Below are 16,520 nucleotides of genomic sequence, written 5' to 3' on the forward strand. Positions count from 1 at the left end.
CTATCATAAATTGACCATAATTTTGGTCATTCTACTGTGAGAATTTTGCTTGTCCAATTCGGGCAAGTAATTTGGTCTTTACTTCAAAACACTTCCCCGACTCTAACTTTTACTTGCCCCGGGCAATCGGGCAAGTGCTTATGTAGCACCCTGCTAGGTCTGATCATAGATAAGTGGGAACAGAAAATTGGTTGAATAGTTCATGATGTTCTGACAAGGATCAGTTACTTTAAAAATGCTGACTTTTGGCTTGAACTCGGAGAAGAAGAGGGGCATGACCCTCTTATGCCAGAGTTGATCAACACTTTTGGATGACCATGATAATTAAAGCAATGAAAATGGGATAATCTAATTATTCCTAAGTTTAATCTTTGGGATAAGCTTGAGTGCTTGACCATGTGGAATAGCTTTAGAGACATGAAAAACTTGACCTCTAATATTTGTGACAAGGAATGTACGTACCTCTCAAAATAATCCAAGTGTTTCCTGTTCTTTCATCACCTACAAAAAGGATTCAGACAGCAGTAAAGGCACTCAATAATCCTTGATAATAATGTTTCATAAGATTTTTCACTAGAAAATGACTGATAAAGACAGCATTGAAGGCACTCACAAGCTCTTGATGATATTGAAAATAAGTTTCCTTTGGACTTCTAAGATGAACATGTATATATTGACTTTCCTTAATAAAGAAGATGAATTTGTCTGTCAGTGCATATATCAGGAAGCCAGCAACCAAATCAGAACTTGCAAGTCCTATTAATGAATCTCCTGAAATTTTGGTACCAAAGACTATGTTTATAAAGGCCTTTTTTGCACTGTGGTGGACAATAAAATGCAGTCATTCACACAATAATCCTGCCATCCGACTATAAACTATCTCACTTACTCCTAGGATGTTGTCCTTCTATGACGAATTGAAATAATAGGTCATTCGGTTTCAGAGTAGAGCAAATGTGGGAAGTCTAACTTTCAAAACTCGTTTCCATCAAATGACTTCGCAGAATCCAGGATTGTAGGCGATGGCTTGTTTTACACTCCAGAGATATCCACATTATTCCAAGAAATACAGGCATTGATACCAAATGCTCACTTTGTAAAGACCTGTGGATGACTACTGCTTATTGGTACTTGGTGGGCGGGTTGGATGCTCTAGAACATATGTGGAGAACTAAATAAATATGTTGTTGATGTATTCATCATGTTTGGGATTCTTTAAATTGTGCACATGTTTGTGGGTTTCATGTTTATATGTGTGTGTGTGTGTGTGAGATCTTGTGTGTACATTATGAAATGCATAACATCCTCCCCTGTCAAGTCTGATATTTCCTACCCCACAGAAATGCGGGATACACAGAGGAAGCCGCCAGGGTACATATCGACTCGGTTCCCTCGGTAACGGTCCTCACTGACGCAGATCCCGATGAAGGGGCTTCCTTCGAGCTCGACCAGCGCACTCAGGGACGCTTCCCAGGGCAGAACGACGAATCATCCGTCATCTCGCGGGAATCGTCCATGGCTGGTAAGTTTATTTTCGTTTTTGTAAGTCGCCTTTCCCCTCAATTTACCCAGTAGCCCCCCTACCTGTTGCCTGCAAGGGGCTTCCGGTTGGAAACTTGGCAAGGTTAAATTTAGCATTCCTGTGATGTAATACCAGCTCAGCCATTATGAAACACAATAGTATTAGGAGATTTTTTTATCGAACTCATCAATATGTTTTCTTGGAATTCCATTTGTGAACTGACAGTGTTTGACAGCGACCCCTTCTTCAAGAATTTTCTAGAAGTGAAGGGCGAATTCCCTTTATGTAATTGTAAACAAACATATTGGTCATCATAAATAAGTTGGAGATGTCAATTTCTGTTTTGCTTATCAACTCTTGTTAGATCTTGGAGTTGGTTAGCCATATCAAGTTTTATGATTTTCTGATTTCTTCCTTCTTTTTTTACACAATATTTTACAACTTTTTTTACACAATATTTTACACCTTACTGCTACTACTACTTCTGAGGTCATTTTTTGGCCAGTGAATAGAATCAGAATAGTAATTTGGATCACCTTTGTCTGTAATGGTTGTTATTATATTGTTATATTGCTCGAACTATTATCCTTGCTGGTTCTACTCTTACTTAAGGGGCCATCTCATTTAACCCTTACTTTCCACGATGAAATTTGTCGACAAAACTAAAAAGATAGAAAAGCAAAGAAATACATAACAGATAAAAAAGAATAAAATACACGAGGAATTTATTTTAGTTCCAAAATTTCTTTTACAGTTGTAAGAATGCCTTAAAGAATATTTTCACCTCAAATGAGCTTTCTAGGAGCTTTAAGGTAGGGTTAATTACTTACAATTATGGTAACTCTACCGTTATGCTGACAACTGTGGTAAGAGGACTCGGTAACCAATCAAAATCTAGGTCTCCATGGTAATGGCAAATTTACCATAATTGTATTGTGAAAAGGGCCCAACTGTTGCTGCTTCTGATGCTGCATCTACTCTTGTACTATTTGATACGGCTCGTTTCCATCTTACGTGATAAATGTCAATAATCTAGAAATTAAGACCACCTGCATTTAGTGCCATGCATTAACCCTGAAAAGACTGGGGGGGGCTGAATCAGCCCCCCCCTCGACATTTTTCGCGATAAATCCGCCGCGCGAAAATTTTTTAACCGCGTTGCTCGCTGACTTTTTACTTTCAAGTCTTGTGCAACTTTTGAGACCAAAATTGTGACCCCCGGGTAACCGGTCCAAAAATTACGCAACATTTTGTAAGAGCATGCAAACCCAAAATTACTAAAAAATGTGAATTTGTGTACAAATCCAATGCAAATAGTGTTCTTAGCCAAAATTCATAAATGTATCATTACTTTTCCTTTTACTGCTTAAAATCAATTAATTTTATCTTTTTTATGGTCAAAATAAAGTCCCTGACAATTTCCTTTGAAAAATAATAAAAAAACAAAAAGTCGAAAAACATGGAAATACATAAGAAATTGAGAAAACAATAGAATACATAAGAAAATAAATGTGATTTTGAATTAAAAAAAAAAATCAATTTGATCAGATGCTTATCTAGAGTATGTGAAACAAAAATTAGCATTTCAGGGGCATTATTTTATTGATTAGGGCAAACTTATGATTTTACGCATAAATTAGCATAATTAATGAGACATGAGATTTTTTGCAGAATTTGATGTTATAGTTTTGTAGATAATGCCATGGGTAACGCGTGTGCCAATTTTCGTCGCGATCGAGCCATCGATCCCCCCCCCCCCGTCTTAGGCGTCGAAATAGCCCAGTCTATTTAGGGTTAAGATAAAAAATTTGTCAGTACTTACTGTTGTAAATTACAATATAAAAGATTATTTGTAATATTTAGCAGCTCAGAAGACCACCTAGTTCTAATGTTGTCAACATGATGACGATGACAGTGATACTTTGTGGTAGGTCTATTGATGCATATCTGCCATAATCATGTTCATACTTCATAGATCTAATTTACCTCAGGCTCATTATGACATCACATGCTTAGTCAAATTTTGTACTTAGACAAATAAACTGTACATCTCTCTCAATCACTCACTATTTCCCTCTATCTCTAATATGCTTTTCACATTGCATTTCCTTAACCCCATACTATCCTTAGCCCCGGACTATCCTTAACCCCATACTATCTTTTTTTCGATTCACACTGTCTATCTTAACCCCATACTATCTTTTTTTCGATTCACACTGTCTTTCTTAACCCCATACTATCTTTTTTTCGATTCACACTGTCTTTCTTAACCCCATACTATCTGCTCAACCATGGTTAATGCCTTAACCCCGGACTATCCCTCAGCTCATGAATACTGATGATTTTACCATACAGAGTGTGATTAACGTGCAATTCGACTTCTGTGATTGGTTAATGCTTAGCCCCACTTCCCTTAGCCCTGTTTCATTTTCACACTGCATCTCTTAGCACTGCAATTGTGATGCTAGCACCACAATAAGCCGGCTAACCCTGCTTTTTTGCAGGGCCAGATAGTACTGTACTATTTACCGTGCTAGCCCTCTTTGCTAAAACGTAGTGTGAAAACGAAGTGGGCTAAGCTTAACCCCGGGAAATTGGTGGGGCTAAGACCCCCCTTAGCCCCACCAATTTAGGACAAAAAGTACAGTGTGAAAAGCATATCTGTCTCTATGATGTTGGTATCTGTGTTTCACCTTCTGCTAGTGTCACCCCCCCCCCCCCCCATTGCTCTATTTTTTTCTCCCTCTCTCTCTCTCTCTGACACACTCTTGTCTTATCCCTTTTCTGTGTACATGTGCATGTCTATTATTTTACCTACTTCTCAATGATGTTTCTAACCTTTTCTAATAGAATGTTTGCTTTTCCGTTGACAATAGATCGTGTATTACCTACTCTTAAGGACTGAATTTCTTATTTTATTGAGGTGTTTTTATTGACAGATTTCATTATAAACTTTCTTCTTATTTCATTGTGCAATGACTTTTAGACAGTTTTCACTTGAGGAATAAGAAAATCTTTCCATGTAAAATGGGTTGCATACGTAGGGTTATCCCTTCAGTGCTATGAGAGTAAGAGAATATCATCTGTAATAGGTTTCCAGTTCTTTCTCATTCCAGTCACCCAGTCTGTCAGCATGTAGTCGGACTGGCTAGAGAGAGTTTGTTCTTGGTCTGAGGATTTACGTCATCAAAATAATCTTCCAGAAAAATCTGACAAACTAGGTATGACATCACAAGCAATTCTTGGAGTCTGGACGGGAATTTTTCATCACTGTAATATATTCCCTCATGACTTGTGATACAATCTGTTTCCTCCAGTCCCTTCTATTAATATTTGTGTTGTCCTTGAGGTCAAAGATTTGGGTGACGGTGGACTTCATTCCCTGTTTAATAGAAGTAACATGCATACATGTACATATGAATATTGATATTACATGTAGATGATTGTGAATACTGTCTTAAAGGAAGTAAAGCACAGATTTACCCCTAGAAAATTTTTTTTTAAAAGAAAAGTCTTAATTAGGGGCATTGCTTTATTTGGAAATGGCTGCATGATTCTATTGCTATGTGTAATTCTTAATCTTTGCAAGACAATCTACATGTATAATGTTTGTTTGAAGAGAATTGTGAACATAGTGGAACAGAATTCTCTTTTACTTTTTCAATAATAATTTAACCAGTTTTGAGAGATGTCAATTAATGATTCGTGTTCTTGAATTAAAATTGCATTATAAACAATTGAAAAATGAGATAAAAATATACAAAAGGAAAGTGCATGTATAAAGTATGTGCCCATATAATTATTTCTGTATATCCCAACCCATACCTGTCAAACTTTACAGTCTATGTTGAAAATTAAAATTGTCTTCTTTGTTTTTGCTTTTTGATGCTATTCATTCCACTTGAAGTTGATAACTGAGTAAACCCTTTCCCTAAATATCAATCCATCTCAATAAATAGTTTATTTTAGAATATTTATTATAGAACAAAATGATTATTTTAGAACAAATGATGAATAATCAGACAGCATGCCTGTACATGGAGCTCTTGCCTTTCATCTCAATTTATCAAATTTATAAAAAAAAAATAAACTTAAAAGATAAATGAATTCTTATTTGATAAAAGGAAGGATTAGGAAGTTGACACACTGAAATAAGGACAGTGAAGCAGTTCATTAATTTTCATTTTATGAACTTCAGAAAAAAGACAGTTGCTTATGGTCTTGTGTATAGTGCTATTCATCAATGTGAATGAGCTTAAACCGGTCTGACAAATTGCCTTTTTTGAACGACTCAGACGCTTTAAAACAAAATCTGTTACAGTTCCTCACGCTGTCATCTCTTCAATAAGAAACAAACCATCTTGCTGGATCTGGGATGACCCCCATGTTACTATATTTAATCGCTCGTGATCGGCATACTCCTGCCAAAAATGACAAAATTCGGGGACAAGCTTTCAAAAAGTGAGTGGGCCGAGCCGTAGAGGAGATAATAGATGTTTCCGATATGAGATATTACTAGATCTTTGGCTGTCAGAAGAGTCTTTTTTAGGGCGTGTTTGGGGAGGCTTAGAAATATCTTGGTGTATGGTTGCCAAGAAATTGTAGGTTAGAATGTTTTGGATTGAAATCTGATTAATTTAGTCCAGAGAATGCACTCGAGTAAGCTTCAAGGATATTCTTGATCCATGTGGTTAAACAAATGTTACAAAAGTTAAAGGACAAGTCCATCCCAACAAAAAGCTGATTTGAAGAGAAAGAGAAAAATCAAACAAGCATAACACTGAAAATGTCATCAAAATCGAATGTAAAATAAGAAAGTTATAACATTTTAAAATTTCGCCTATTTTCTCAAAACAGTTATATGCACATCCTGTTCGGTATACAAATTTGGGGACCGATGACATCACCCAATCACTATTTCTTTTGTATTTTATAATATGAAATATTTTTATTTTCTTGCCATTGTCATGTGAACAAAGTTTCATTCCTCCCTGAACACGTGGAATTCCATTATTTTAACATTTCGTGGTTCAAGCAAGGGGGTCCCAATTGTCAAATTCGTGCAAATTGAAATATTGTATAATTCAAACAGTAAAAAACAAAAGAAATAGTGAGTGAGTGACATCATCGACTCTCTCATTTGCATATCACTGAGTTGAGCATAGAACTGTTTTGTGAAAAATAAGCGAAACTCTAAAATGTCATAACTTTCTTATTTTACATCCGATTTTGATGAAGTTTTCAGTGTTTTATGTTTGATTTTTCTCTATTATTTAAATCAACTTTTTTTCTGGGGTGGACTTGACCTTTAAAGAGAGTCCCTGTTTTCATCATTAGATTTATTCTTTCTCAGTATTCATGTCAGAGATAATAAATCAAGCAGTTCAGTGAGATATTAAACTTTGTATTGACTGGTGGTGAGCGATATTTCAATATTTTTGCAAATTTGCAATATCCCCCCAAAATATTGAATATTCAATAATGGTTTTATGACTATTTTGATTGCGTTATTAAATATGATATGCCCAAAATATTATTGAGTATGTAGTGAATTTTCAGACTCGGCGATGTATTGTGTTGTCAGCGATATTTTGCTGGCAGTATTCAACAAATTTTTAAATCAATTTCAAATGCCGGTATCGACCAGCGCTAGTATTCACAATCACATATATTTTTAGTATCACTCACCCTGCACAATTACATATTAGAATATCCTTCATTCTACCCTGGTACAGGTGCTGTATGCTTACCAGACTCGGCTAAATTTAAAGGCATGATTTCAAAACATCATTAAATCCACCGCAATATCCAATTAGAATTCCAACAGGAGCATTTTCCCGGACCAACTACCAAGTACAGACTCTTTCCATTGCAGGAATGAAATAATCTGTACTTTATGCATGAGTTGTAAACAGGCACTTCATATAGGGGTGTGGTCTTAATTAACTTATGATTAAAGGAGAACTTGGGCTGTTAGAAAGGTGAAAACATGCATGTTTTAAGTTCTTATGTTATGGAAGAAAAGTAAAACTGCAAAAGAACATTAAAACATTAACATTAAAAATTGACTGAACATTTTACGTAGTCTGATACTATTAGCTACACTCTGCTTCAACGGATATGGGTGGGGCGTGTCATGGTCTAGTGGTTCTGACTCTCGCCTTTCAAACAGAGGGTCGTAGGATCGAATCCTAGCCATGGCATATTTTCCTTCAGCAAGAAATGTATCCACACTGTGCTGCACTCGACCCAGGTGAGGTGAATGGGTACCCGGCAGGATGAATTCCTTGGATGCACAAGCACTGAAAGGCAGCTTGAGCTAAAGCCGGGGTAATAATGATAATAATAATAATAACAACAATGCGCCTCGGAATAGATTGTTTCGGGATCGATGGTGCTATGCAAATGCCTATAATTATTATTATTGTTATTATTATTTTTATTATGGGGAAAAATATATTTATATCTATTTCATTAGCCTGGAGGCCAAATGGGATCTGGAGCCAGAACGTAGTATTTCTTGCATTACATAAGAACAAACAGCCTGTGATGGTTTAATCTCTTTAAGTGTACCCTTATATCATTGTGGAATAAGGGAAATCAAGAAAATAAATTATCAAAATCTGCAAAATGCTGCATTATGTAAGTGTGATTGATGCCAGCATAGAAGGGAGGGGGAGGGGGACAGGCAATTAGCTTGCAATTAGTAATTGTGTAATTCGTACAAGAATTGTTTCAGTTTGCCTGAGAGGGTGGCTATGCTATTCACATGTGTTGACAAGTAGCACACATATAAAGCATGCACATGTACACTGTCAAAAGGATTAAGCCATCCATTGGGTTTAGTCATTTTTGCCAGTTTCCATGGCAACAGAGAAACCATTTCTGGATGGGGGGCCACTACGTTGGTTTTGGGGGTGAGTTAATACTGACTAAGGACTTAAAGTCCAAGGAAGTATTGTCATTCTAAAGATATCCAAGGTTTTAGATTCTGCTCTAATCCTTGCAGCAATGGAGAGAATCGTCTGGAAGAAGGAAGTTGCACAAGGGACATTTTTAACGCAATAATTGGACTAATTTTTAGTCCTCATTAATGTTGAAATGAAGCCATAAATAATAAAAAAGAATATACATCATACAACTCAAAATGTTCATTAAAGTAAAGCAAGAATAGCCATTACATACAGCAAATGCCACATTCTAATGAATACAATTTACTTTACTTGTACTTGTTGCACAATGTTGCTATCTGGTTTTATTGACCATGTAAATTGTTTATCCTTCATACGTAATTCATAGTGTCAGTTCAAGAACACCCTTAACATCACTTTTTCTTGCACCGCAATGCACTAATGCGTGCTGCTAAGGGCATTTCTGCACTGATGCAGAGCACGAAAATGTTTTCCTAAGGGTGACGGTGTACATATCAGGAAAATAAATAATGTAAATTTCCAGAGGCTACTTTTTAGTCTCACCAGCCCGATTTTGCTACATTGCATTCCAGTTGACATTGGACCCTAAAGGAATTTCAGGGGCTCATTTTTATTTTTCTTGGGCTCTTGTTGGCGTTTTGGGGGCAAATTTGCCCAGAGTCCCTTTGAAATTTTTCCCCTGCTAAATACAATTTTGTTTTTTATTTCATCCAGGGTTTCTGAAAAATAGTACTAGTCATCAGGGCGATACAATGCAGCTAATATTATTAGGAAGGATGTGTCTTAAGATATGAATTAAAGTGATAAGTTGAACTATTTTTTGCACACAGAATCCTTATTCAAAATCTCCCTTAGCACTCTTGATACATACATCTTTTCCAGCAACCTTGTGAATCATGTGTGACATATTTGGGAGCTGGCATCTTTGAATGTTTTTTTTTTAATACAGATGAGTGGCGCTATACAAATGGTGTTCATCATCATCATGTGGGTGGAAAATTTAATTAGAGACTGAACATGTTAGTGGTAAATTTCCAATTCAGACTGTTGTCTCTCGTAAGAAGCGAAATTAAAAAAAAATTCCCCCAGTAAATTACAAACATCTTATGTAGGAGGGGGAGGAAGATCTTAATAAGGGTATCAATGATTTCATTAAGTCATTGCTATATGTTTTATTGATTTTAAGAGGAAAGAAGGGGTGTTAATTCTGTGAAATTTGCAAGAATACAAGTTATTGTAATTGAACTGTACCGACCTGTATAATGTATAGAAATGAATGTACTTGTGTATGTACAAAATGAATGTTGATTTCCATATTATCCTTTAATGAAATATTGCCCTTTACCATAAAGGGATCTCGAGCAAAGTCTTGGAAAGGAAATGTGAGTGGAAAGCTGGGCCTCCATATCGCAGATCCGACACACGATCGAATCCAAACCACCTACTCTTATCCAACTTCACCCCTTTTTTCCTAAAAAAATGATCACACCCCCATGTAGATTCCTGTGGTTTGGCACACAAGGTTGGACTCTTCCATGTACATTTATAGGGGGTTGGGTGGTTCGTTAATGAATTGCTACTTTAGGAGGGGAGCTCATAAACAGGAAATTAGAAAAGTTTCCCTTTGCCCCCCTACTGTTGAGGAATGACATGATGTAATAGTTGTCTGTACATACTCAAAAAGGTTTAAAGGAAGCCATAACCCTGGGGAAAATCTTGCTTAAAGGGGCAGTCAACCCTGATGTTATATTGGTGAAAAAGCAGAAATAGCCAAAATGAAAGCATCGTTTTAAAAATAGCAAATGATAGGGAATCCATAAACAAAGGATTAGAGAGGAAATGATTTTGTATAAAACTTTGTGTTTTCTTGTCACACGTTTGCTGCTATCCAATAGCTTGTCTGCCAGACCATGATTTCAATCTTTCCGATTCAGGATGAAACAGATAATTTTTGCTGTTTCTAGAAGCATGCATGAATAATGTTTCAGATTTTGTGCAACATATCTAATATTGCATAGTTCTGGAAAATGATTGCTCATGGCTTTCATAGTCCATATTGCTCGCAGCTTATGGGTTGGTACCCCTTTAAGGTATAAAAAGGATATTAAGATGCAATTAAAAGAGCTACACCAGAATCTATTGCAAGCTGAGAGATTTATGCAAGCTGAAAGATTTATGTAAGTTTTGAGAGTCCTTACATTACTTTCTTTGGCACGTTCTAATTTCTTGAGTTCAAATACTTTCCATAAACCCTTGTGTATTATGATATACCCATTTTCAAAACTTGACTTCAAAGATTGCGACAATTATTAGAGTGCAATAGTCTTCCAAGAGTTGATATCAGAATATTCACCCTCCCGCAACTTGCGCTCAAGAAACAAATCACTCTTGGTAGTTCATGCCACCAATACCTAGTCTTATGGTTTACAATCTTTTTATTCAGCATCCCTTTAACTCTGGAACAATCTGCCACAAAGTATAAAACAAGCAGATTCAACAGAGAAATTCAAATCCATGTTGAAAAGTACTTTTTGTTATAAAGCCTTTCCCTTCGCATGTGAAGCCCCTCAATTGTCTAAAGTCTACTGTGAAGAACTATACACAGGGGTGTGAGTGTTCAGATTTTTATCTGATTTCAGATTTTTTTTTTTTTTTCAGCTGAATTGTACAAAAAGTATGGGAGCTCTTTATATTTCAGACTTTTTCAATACTCTTCACCTTTTTTCAGATCTTTTTATTTGTGACCACTTACCAGTTACTTTAATTTTTTGCTGAAATTTATCCTCTTTCTATTTTTTCCTAAGCGCTTAGAGACATGTTTTGTGATAAACGTGATACAAATAATGTTAATTATTATTGATTATTATTATTGTTATTAGGCTCATTTAGTTCACAATTACTACACGTGCAACAATATTATTTTCAGGGTTGAAATGTTCTAACTTGTTTAATGCCATGGCCATGCACATATTGTAATTAGTTAAGTTCATCAATTTATTATATCCCTCCTTGTTTTCAATTTCCCTTCTCTCCTCTACTATTCCTGTTTAATTTGAATTAATTTATTTCACTGTTAATATTTATATTGGCTCAGAATGGAATACCAGAAATATTCCAAGAGTATGGGAAAATAGTTCATGAATCGCAGATAAGTAAATATTGGCCCTAACGAGTGGACTATTTCTGGTATTTCATGAAATATAGCCATCTAAAATCCTAATTATTATCATCTATCCTTCACCCCCCCCCCAAAAAAAAAAAGAGGGAGAAATTTGATTTAACTAGTCATGTCACTTATCATAGGATCAATTTTGGTTGTTGATATGTGACTTTCATGTTGTTCATTATGACATCATTGATCGTAATTGTGATTTTTTTTCTGTGCATGGCATTGCTTTCATTGTTGTACGCGTTGTATATTTCACGCATTCGTGCATGCGCACTAGACTGTAAAATATGGTCTCATACTTCAGGGCAAGTTTTGTACAGGAGCCTATGAGATATTCGTCGGATTTCGGTCCTATTTAGGGATGTGTTCTGATACTGCATGGGCAATTGATGCAGACCAAAATATGCTTTTTGAATGCATCACTAAAAAGCTTGAAATGTTATGATAATGCTTTATACACATTGGCAGCGGAAGCCAAAAAATTTAGGGGGAGTCCACCTGAAATTTTGGGATGGACACAGGTAAAAAAATTGGACAAGCCCCCCCAAAAAAACCTAAATTTTGAAAGTGGCTAACCAAAAATTTTTGACAAGCCCCCCGAAAAAAGGTCATCAACCTAAATTTTAGGCGGGGGGGGGGGACAACACACGTTTCAGGGGGTCCACGTGAATTTAAGGGGGACACAGGAAAAAAAATTGACAAGCAAAAAAAAAAGGTTATCGAAAAAAAATTTAGGGGGGACACATCCCCCTATGTTTATACATGTATTGTATGCATTGGTGTTGATACTCTTTGCCGTGCTACTCATCAGTGGACTCTGATCTTATTGTTTTGTGCAACACTGGTGAATGTGGTTAATTATAAAACGTAATCTTGATTAATGGTGATTAGATTAGTTTATCATCTAGATTTGATACTTTTATTGATCCATATTAAAAAATAAACTTGGAACATTCGCATCAACTTGCAGTACAACTTTAATGTAATTGCATAGGGCTCACATTGCAAGATGATTGCTAATAAATAATGATTTAATAAGAATGGATGAGTAATATAAGCATAAAGTCATAATATAGAGATTGACCCCTGACATTGAACAAACCCATAAAAAATGCATTGAGTTTAGACTTAAAGTTTCATAACTCTCTCACTTTCAACCGACTTTGATTGTTATTTTCTTGGCTTACCCCCATTTCTTGTTTTCATATATATTGGTTTTCCTAAAATGTTTCAGTTTCGCTGATGAAAAAGCTTTAAATTGTGCTTAAAGATAAGGGTTTCACTTAAATTTAGTGTTTCCTTTTAATGGATACTCTAAAGGGCTATCATTAAAGGGAGAATTTACCTTGTTGTCAAGGTGGTTTGCAAAATGCAGAAAAATTAAAGAAACGCATTATTAAAGGTTAAATGAAAATCTGTCAAATTATTGCAATGATAATATTCGGTGTGCTATACTGTAATGTCATAGATTGTCATTTTCATGGTTCATGATGAATGAATTGATTTTTTTTATCATAGAAGAGTAAAAAAATGTATAATTTCATAAATGAAAAAAAAAACAATTTGAGAAGATAGTTTTATGGAACTACACTAAAACTGCTTGCATGTTACAAAAGAAATCCTTTAAGAAATCATCAAATTACTTGTTTGTATTGTTTTTGTGTGTAAAAACCTTATTGAAATGTTAATTTCTTAGTTTATTTCTTGCTTTCATTAAAAACAATTTTGACATCTGACTTCCCCTTTAACAAAAGCTTGGAATCATCTGTGACACAAAGCTGTAGTGAGGATTTCCACCAGGGTACTGTAGTACATCCATAGTTCCTCTATATAATTTCTAGTTGTGTTTTCTGCTATTCTCCAAAGGGCCATCTTAAAAGACTCTTTCAAGCCAAACTTAAAACCATTGCCAAGTTAATTTTAACATGGAGTGGAGAAAGTAAGAAAATACTTCTGATATGCTGTTTTCATGTTCCTATATTTTTTTTATGGTTAAGGATGAATGAATAGAAGAGTACTGACTGTATACACACATGTATAATGTGTATATTTTTGCAGGTGAGAATAATAACAATTTTCTTTAAAAGTTGCAGTTGATACTTAATGGAATAGATGTTACACAGCATACAATATACAGACCTTTCAACCATTCTGAATTCGTAGAAAAGAATTTGAAATGTTTCCTTTCATATTTCTTGTTTGAATAAGAGTTTCCTAATATTTCTTTCATAGTTTCAGTTATGGGGGAATATATTTTTCACTATTTTTAAGCAAAATCATCTCTATTTTTCAATCATAAATGTTTAATAGGGGTCACATGTAGAGCATCTTGAATGTGATGTCACAGAGAAAAGAGGGAGAAGAGAGAGAGAGCAAAATATATTCATGAAGGAAAATAAAATGGGTACAAATTCATCTGTCTGCATAATAGATATTTTTGATAGCAGAGCTTGGAGATTAAAGGAGAATGAAACCTTTGGAACAAGATAGCTTGTGTGGAAACAGAAAAATCAAAGAAACAGATCAACAAAAGTTTGAGAAAAATCGGACAAGTATTTAGGTTACGAGCATTTGAATATTGCGATCACTAATGCTATGGAGATCCTCAAATTGGCAATGCGACAAAGATGTGTGATGTCACTTGTGAACAACTCTTCCCATTACTTTAGAATATATTTCATTTAAAGGACAAGTCCACCCCAACAAAAACTTGATTTGAATAAAAAGAGAAAAATTCAACAAGCATAACACTAAAAATTTCATCAAAATCAGATGTATCTCTGTCTCTGTCGGTATGCAAATAAGGAACTGATGACATTACTCACTCACTATTTCTTTTGTATTTTATTATATGAAATATTTTTATTTTCTCGTCATTGTCATGTGAAATGAAGTTTCATTCCTCCCTGAACACGTGGAATTCCATTATTTTAACATTTTGTGCTTCAGACAAGGAGGTCCTAATCGTCAAATTCTTAAAAATTGAAGTATTGTATAATTCAAACTATAAAAAAACAAAAGAAATAGTGAGTGAGTGACATCATCGACTCTCTCATTTGGATGTAACTGGCTCGTTCATATAAATATTTTGTTAATAATAAGCGAAACTTTGAAATGTCATTACTTTCTTATTTTACATCCGTTTTTGATGAAATTTTCAGCATTGTGAATTTGTGATCATCTGATTTTTCTCTATTGGTTTAAATCAACATTTTTCTGAGGTGGACTTGATCTTTAAACTGCCTCTTTTATCACATCTATCAGTAGATCATGTGTTCTTTCTATAGGAGGGCATGTAATACAGATTTTTAAAGAATACATCATGGATAACGAGTTTGTATCATCAGAAAAGGCAAAAAGAGACATTTTGGGTTTTTTATAGTCCATCAAAGGGAAAGTTGTTCAGATGTGACATCACACATCCTTGTCGCATTGCCAATGGGAGGATCTTCATGGCATTAGTGATTGCAATATTCAAATGCTCATAACTTTCTCATTATTTGTCCGATTTTTCTCAAATTTTCTTTGTTCTTTTTCTTTTATTTTTCTGTTTAGACACGAGCTTATCTGTTTCAAAGGTTTCATTCCCTTTACTTACATAATTTACCCAAACTTCTAGTGCAGATATAATACATGTACATGTATGTTCACCATTTTGAACTTAACAAATTTGCATATATATATTCCTATAGTTCGTTGTACTCAGAATTTTGGTACATGTATAAATTGTTTTTTACATGCAGCAACTTATAAATGTAGACTTTTTAGCAAACAATGTTGGACACGCTGAATTTGGGGAAATAATATCAGATTATCCTCATGATGTATGTATTAGAAATTTTTGATTTTCCAAACTTTTGGAAACATGCTGTAAATGAATATAATTATTTTCATTCATATGAAGGAACCTCATTGTCTCAGCATGTCATTCCCCCTTTTATGGAACCCCTAAACAAGTTATGCAATAGAATTACAATATAAGGTCATTGTTTTTCTCTTGTAAAGCAAAATGACAAGATATATGGGATATTGCATTTTATTTCAAGCAGCCTATGGTGCACCATGCAGTACATTACATCATGTTACAAAGAACCATCGTAAGGTCTGTCTACACTAGCCCGAGTTTTCAAATAATCACGCTATTTCTGATCCACCAACTTATCCTGATCTGAACAATCTCAAGATTATAAATGATGCAATCATCGGGATTGTTTGCTGGATCTCGAGATTGCAATCATAAGTCAACTAGGATTATTTGCAAAATTGTGCGCTATTTACAAATCATCCTGCTAATTCGCAGGTGCAGACGCACTCAAATTTTTTATTCCCGGCGTCACTTCATAATGCATCGATGCCTCGCTCAAAGACAAATCGCTCTTCTTGCGGTAGTGGAGATGGGGTTTCTTAATTTCAAGATTAATCGTGAAGAGGACCGATCGGGCTAAAATCTTGAAATTGAGCAAACTCGGGATGGTGCAGCACCGCCTTTGTAAAGCAAAATGACATGATGTAAGGGGATACATTGGATATCACTTTATTGTGTTCATCCAATGTAAAACTGTGTAATGCTGAAAAATCATGGAGACAGCTGGTAATACGTATGTAAATAAGTCCAAACGAGCATGTATATTCTGCGTGCACAAATAGTCAGCTAAATGCAAAGCTGCATTGCAATGTTACTATCAATCTTTCACTACAAATGAATTTGGAACATAACTAAAGCAGACATGATATAACTTCACACTTCTGGGGTAGCCAGGGTAATGCCCTAAAAAAGAAAAAAAATAATTCAACAAAATGATGTATTTTCATTTGGTACCACAGGGTACAAACACTGCATCAGGACCCTGTTGCATAAAAGTTACAATTATGGTATGAACTTTGCCATCCAATGGTA

At 35.1% G+C, this 16,520-nt stretch overlaps 2 protein-coding genes across 2 annotated transcripts in view; one reads left to right on the plus strand and one right to left on the minus strand.

Moving 5' to 3' along the window:
* LOC121425587 (SH3 domain-binding protein 2-like) overlaps positions 1-477 on the minus strand; it is a 68,876-nt gene extending 68,399 nt beyond the window's left edge. The window contains exon 1 of the mRNA XM_041621687.1: positions 463-477. The gene's annotated coding sequence lies outside the window, so the exon portion shown is untranslated. The remainder of the gene's footprint in view (positions 1-462) is intronic.
* LOC121425589 (QWRF motif-containing protein 4-like) overlaps positions 1-16,520 on the plus strand; it is a 49,554-nt gene that overhangs the window by 11,749 nt on the left and 21,285 nt on the right. Inside the window, exon 6 of the mRNA XM_041621690.1 lies at positions 1,341-1,522. Coding sequence (XP_041477624.1) covers positions 1,341-1,522 — 182 coding nt within the window. The remainder of the gene's footprint in view (positions 1-1,340; positions 1,523-16,520) is intronic.

The sequence above is a fragment of the Lytechinus variegatus genome, chromosome 12, assembly GCF_018143015.1.
Source record: "Lytechinus variegatus isolate NC3 chromosome 12, Lvar_3.0, whole genome shotgun sequence".
In the NCBI taxonomy this organism is placed as follows: domain Eukaryota; kingdom Metazoa; phylum Echinodermata; class Echinoidea; order Temnopleuroida; family Toxopneustidae; genus Lytechinus; species Lytechinus variegatus.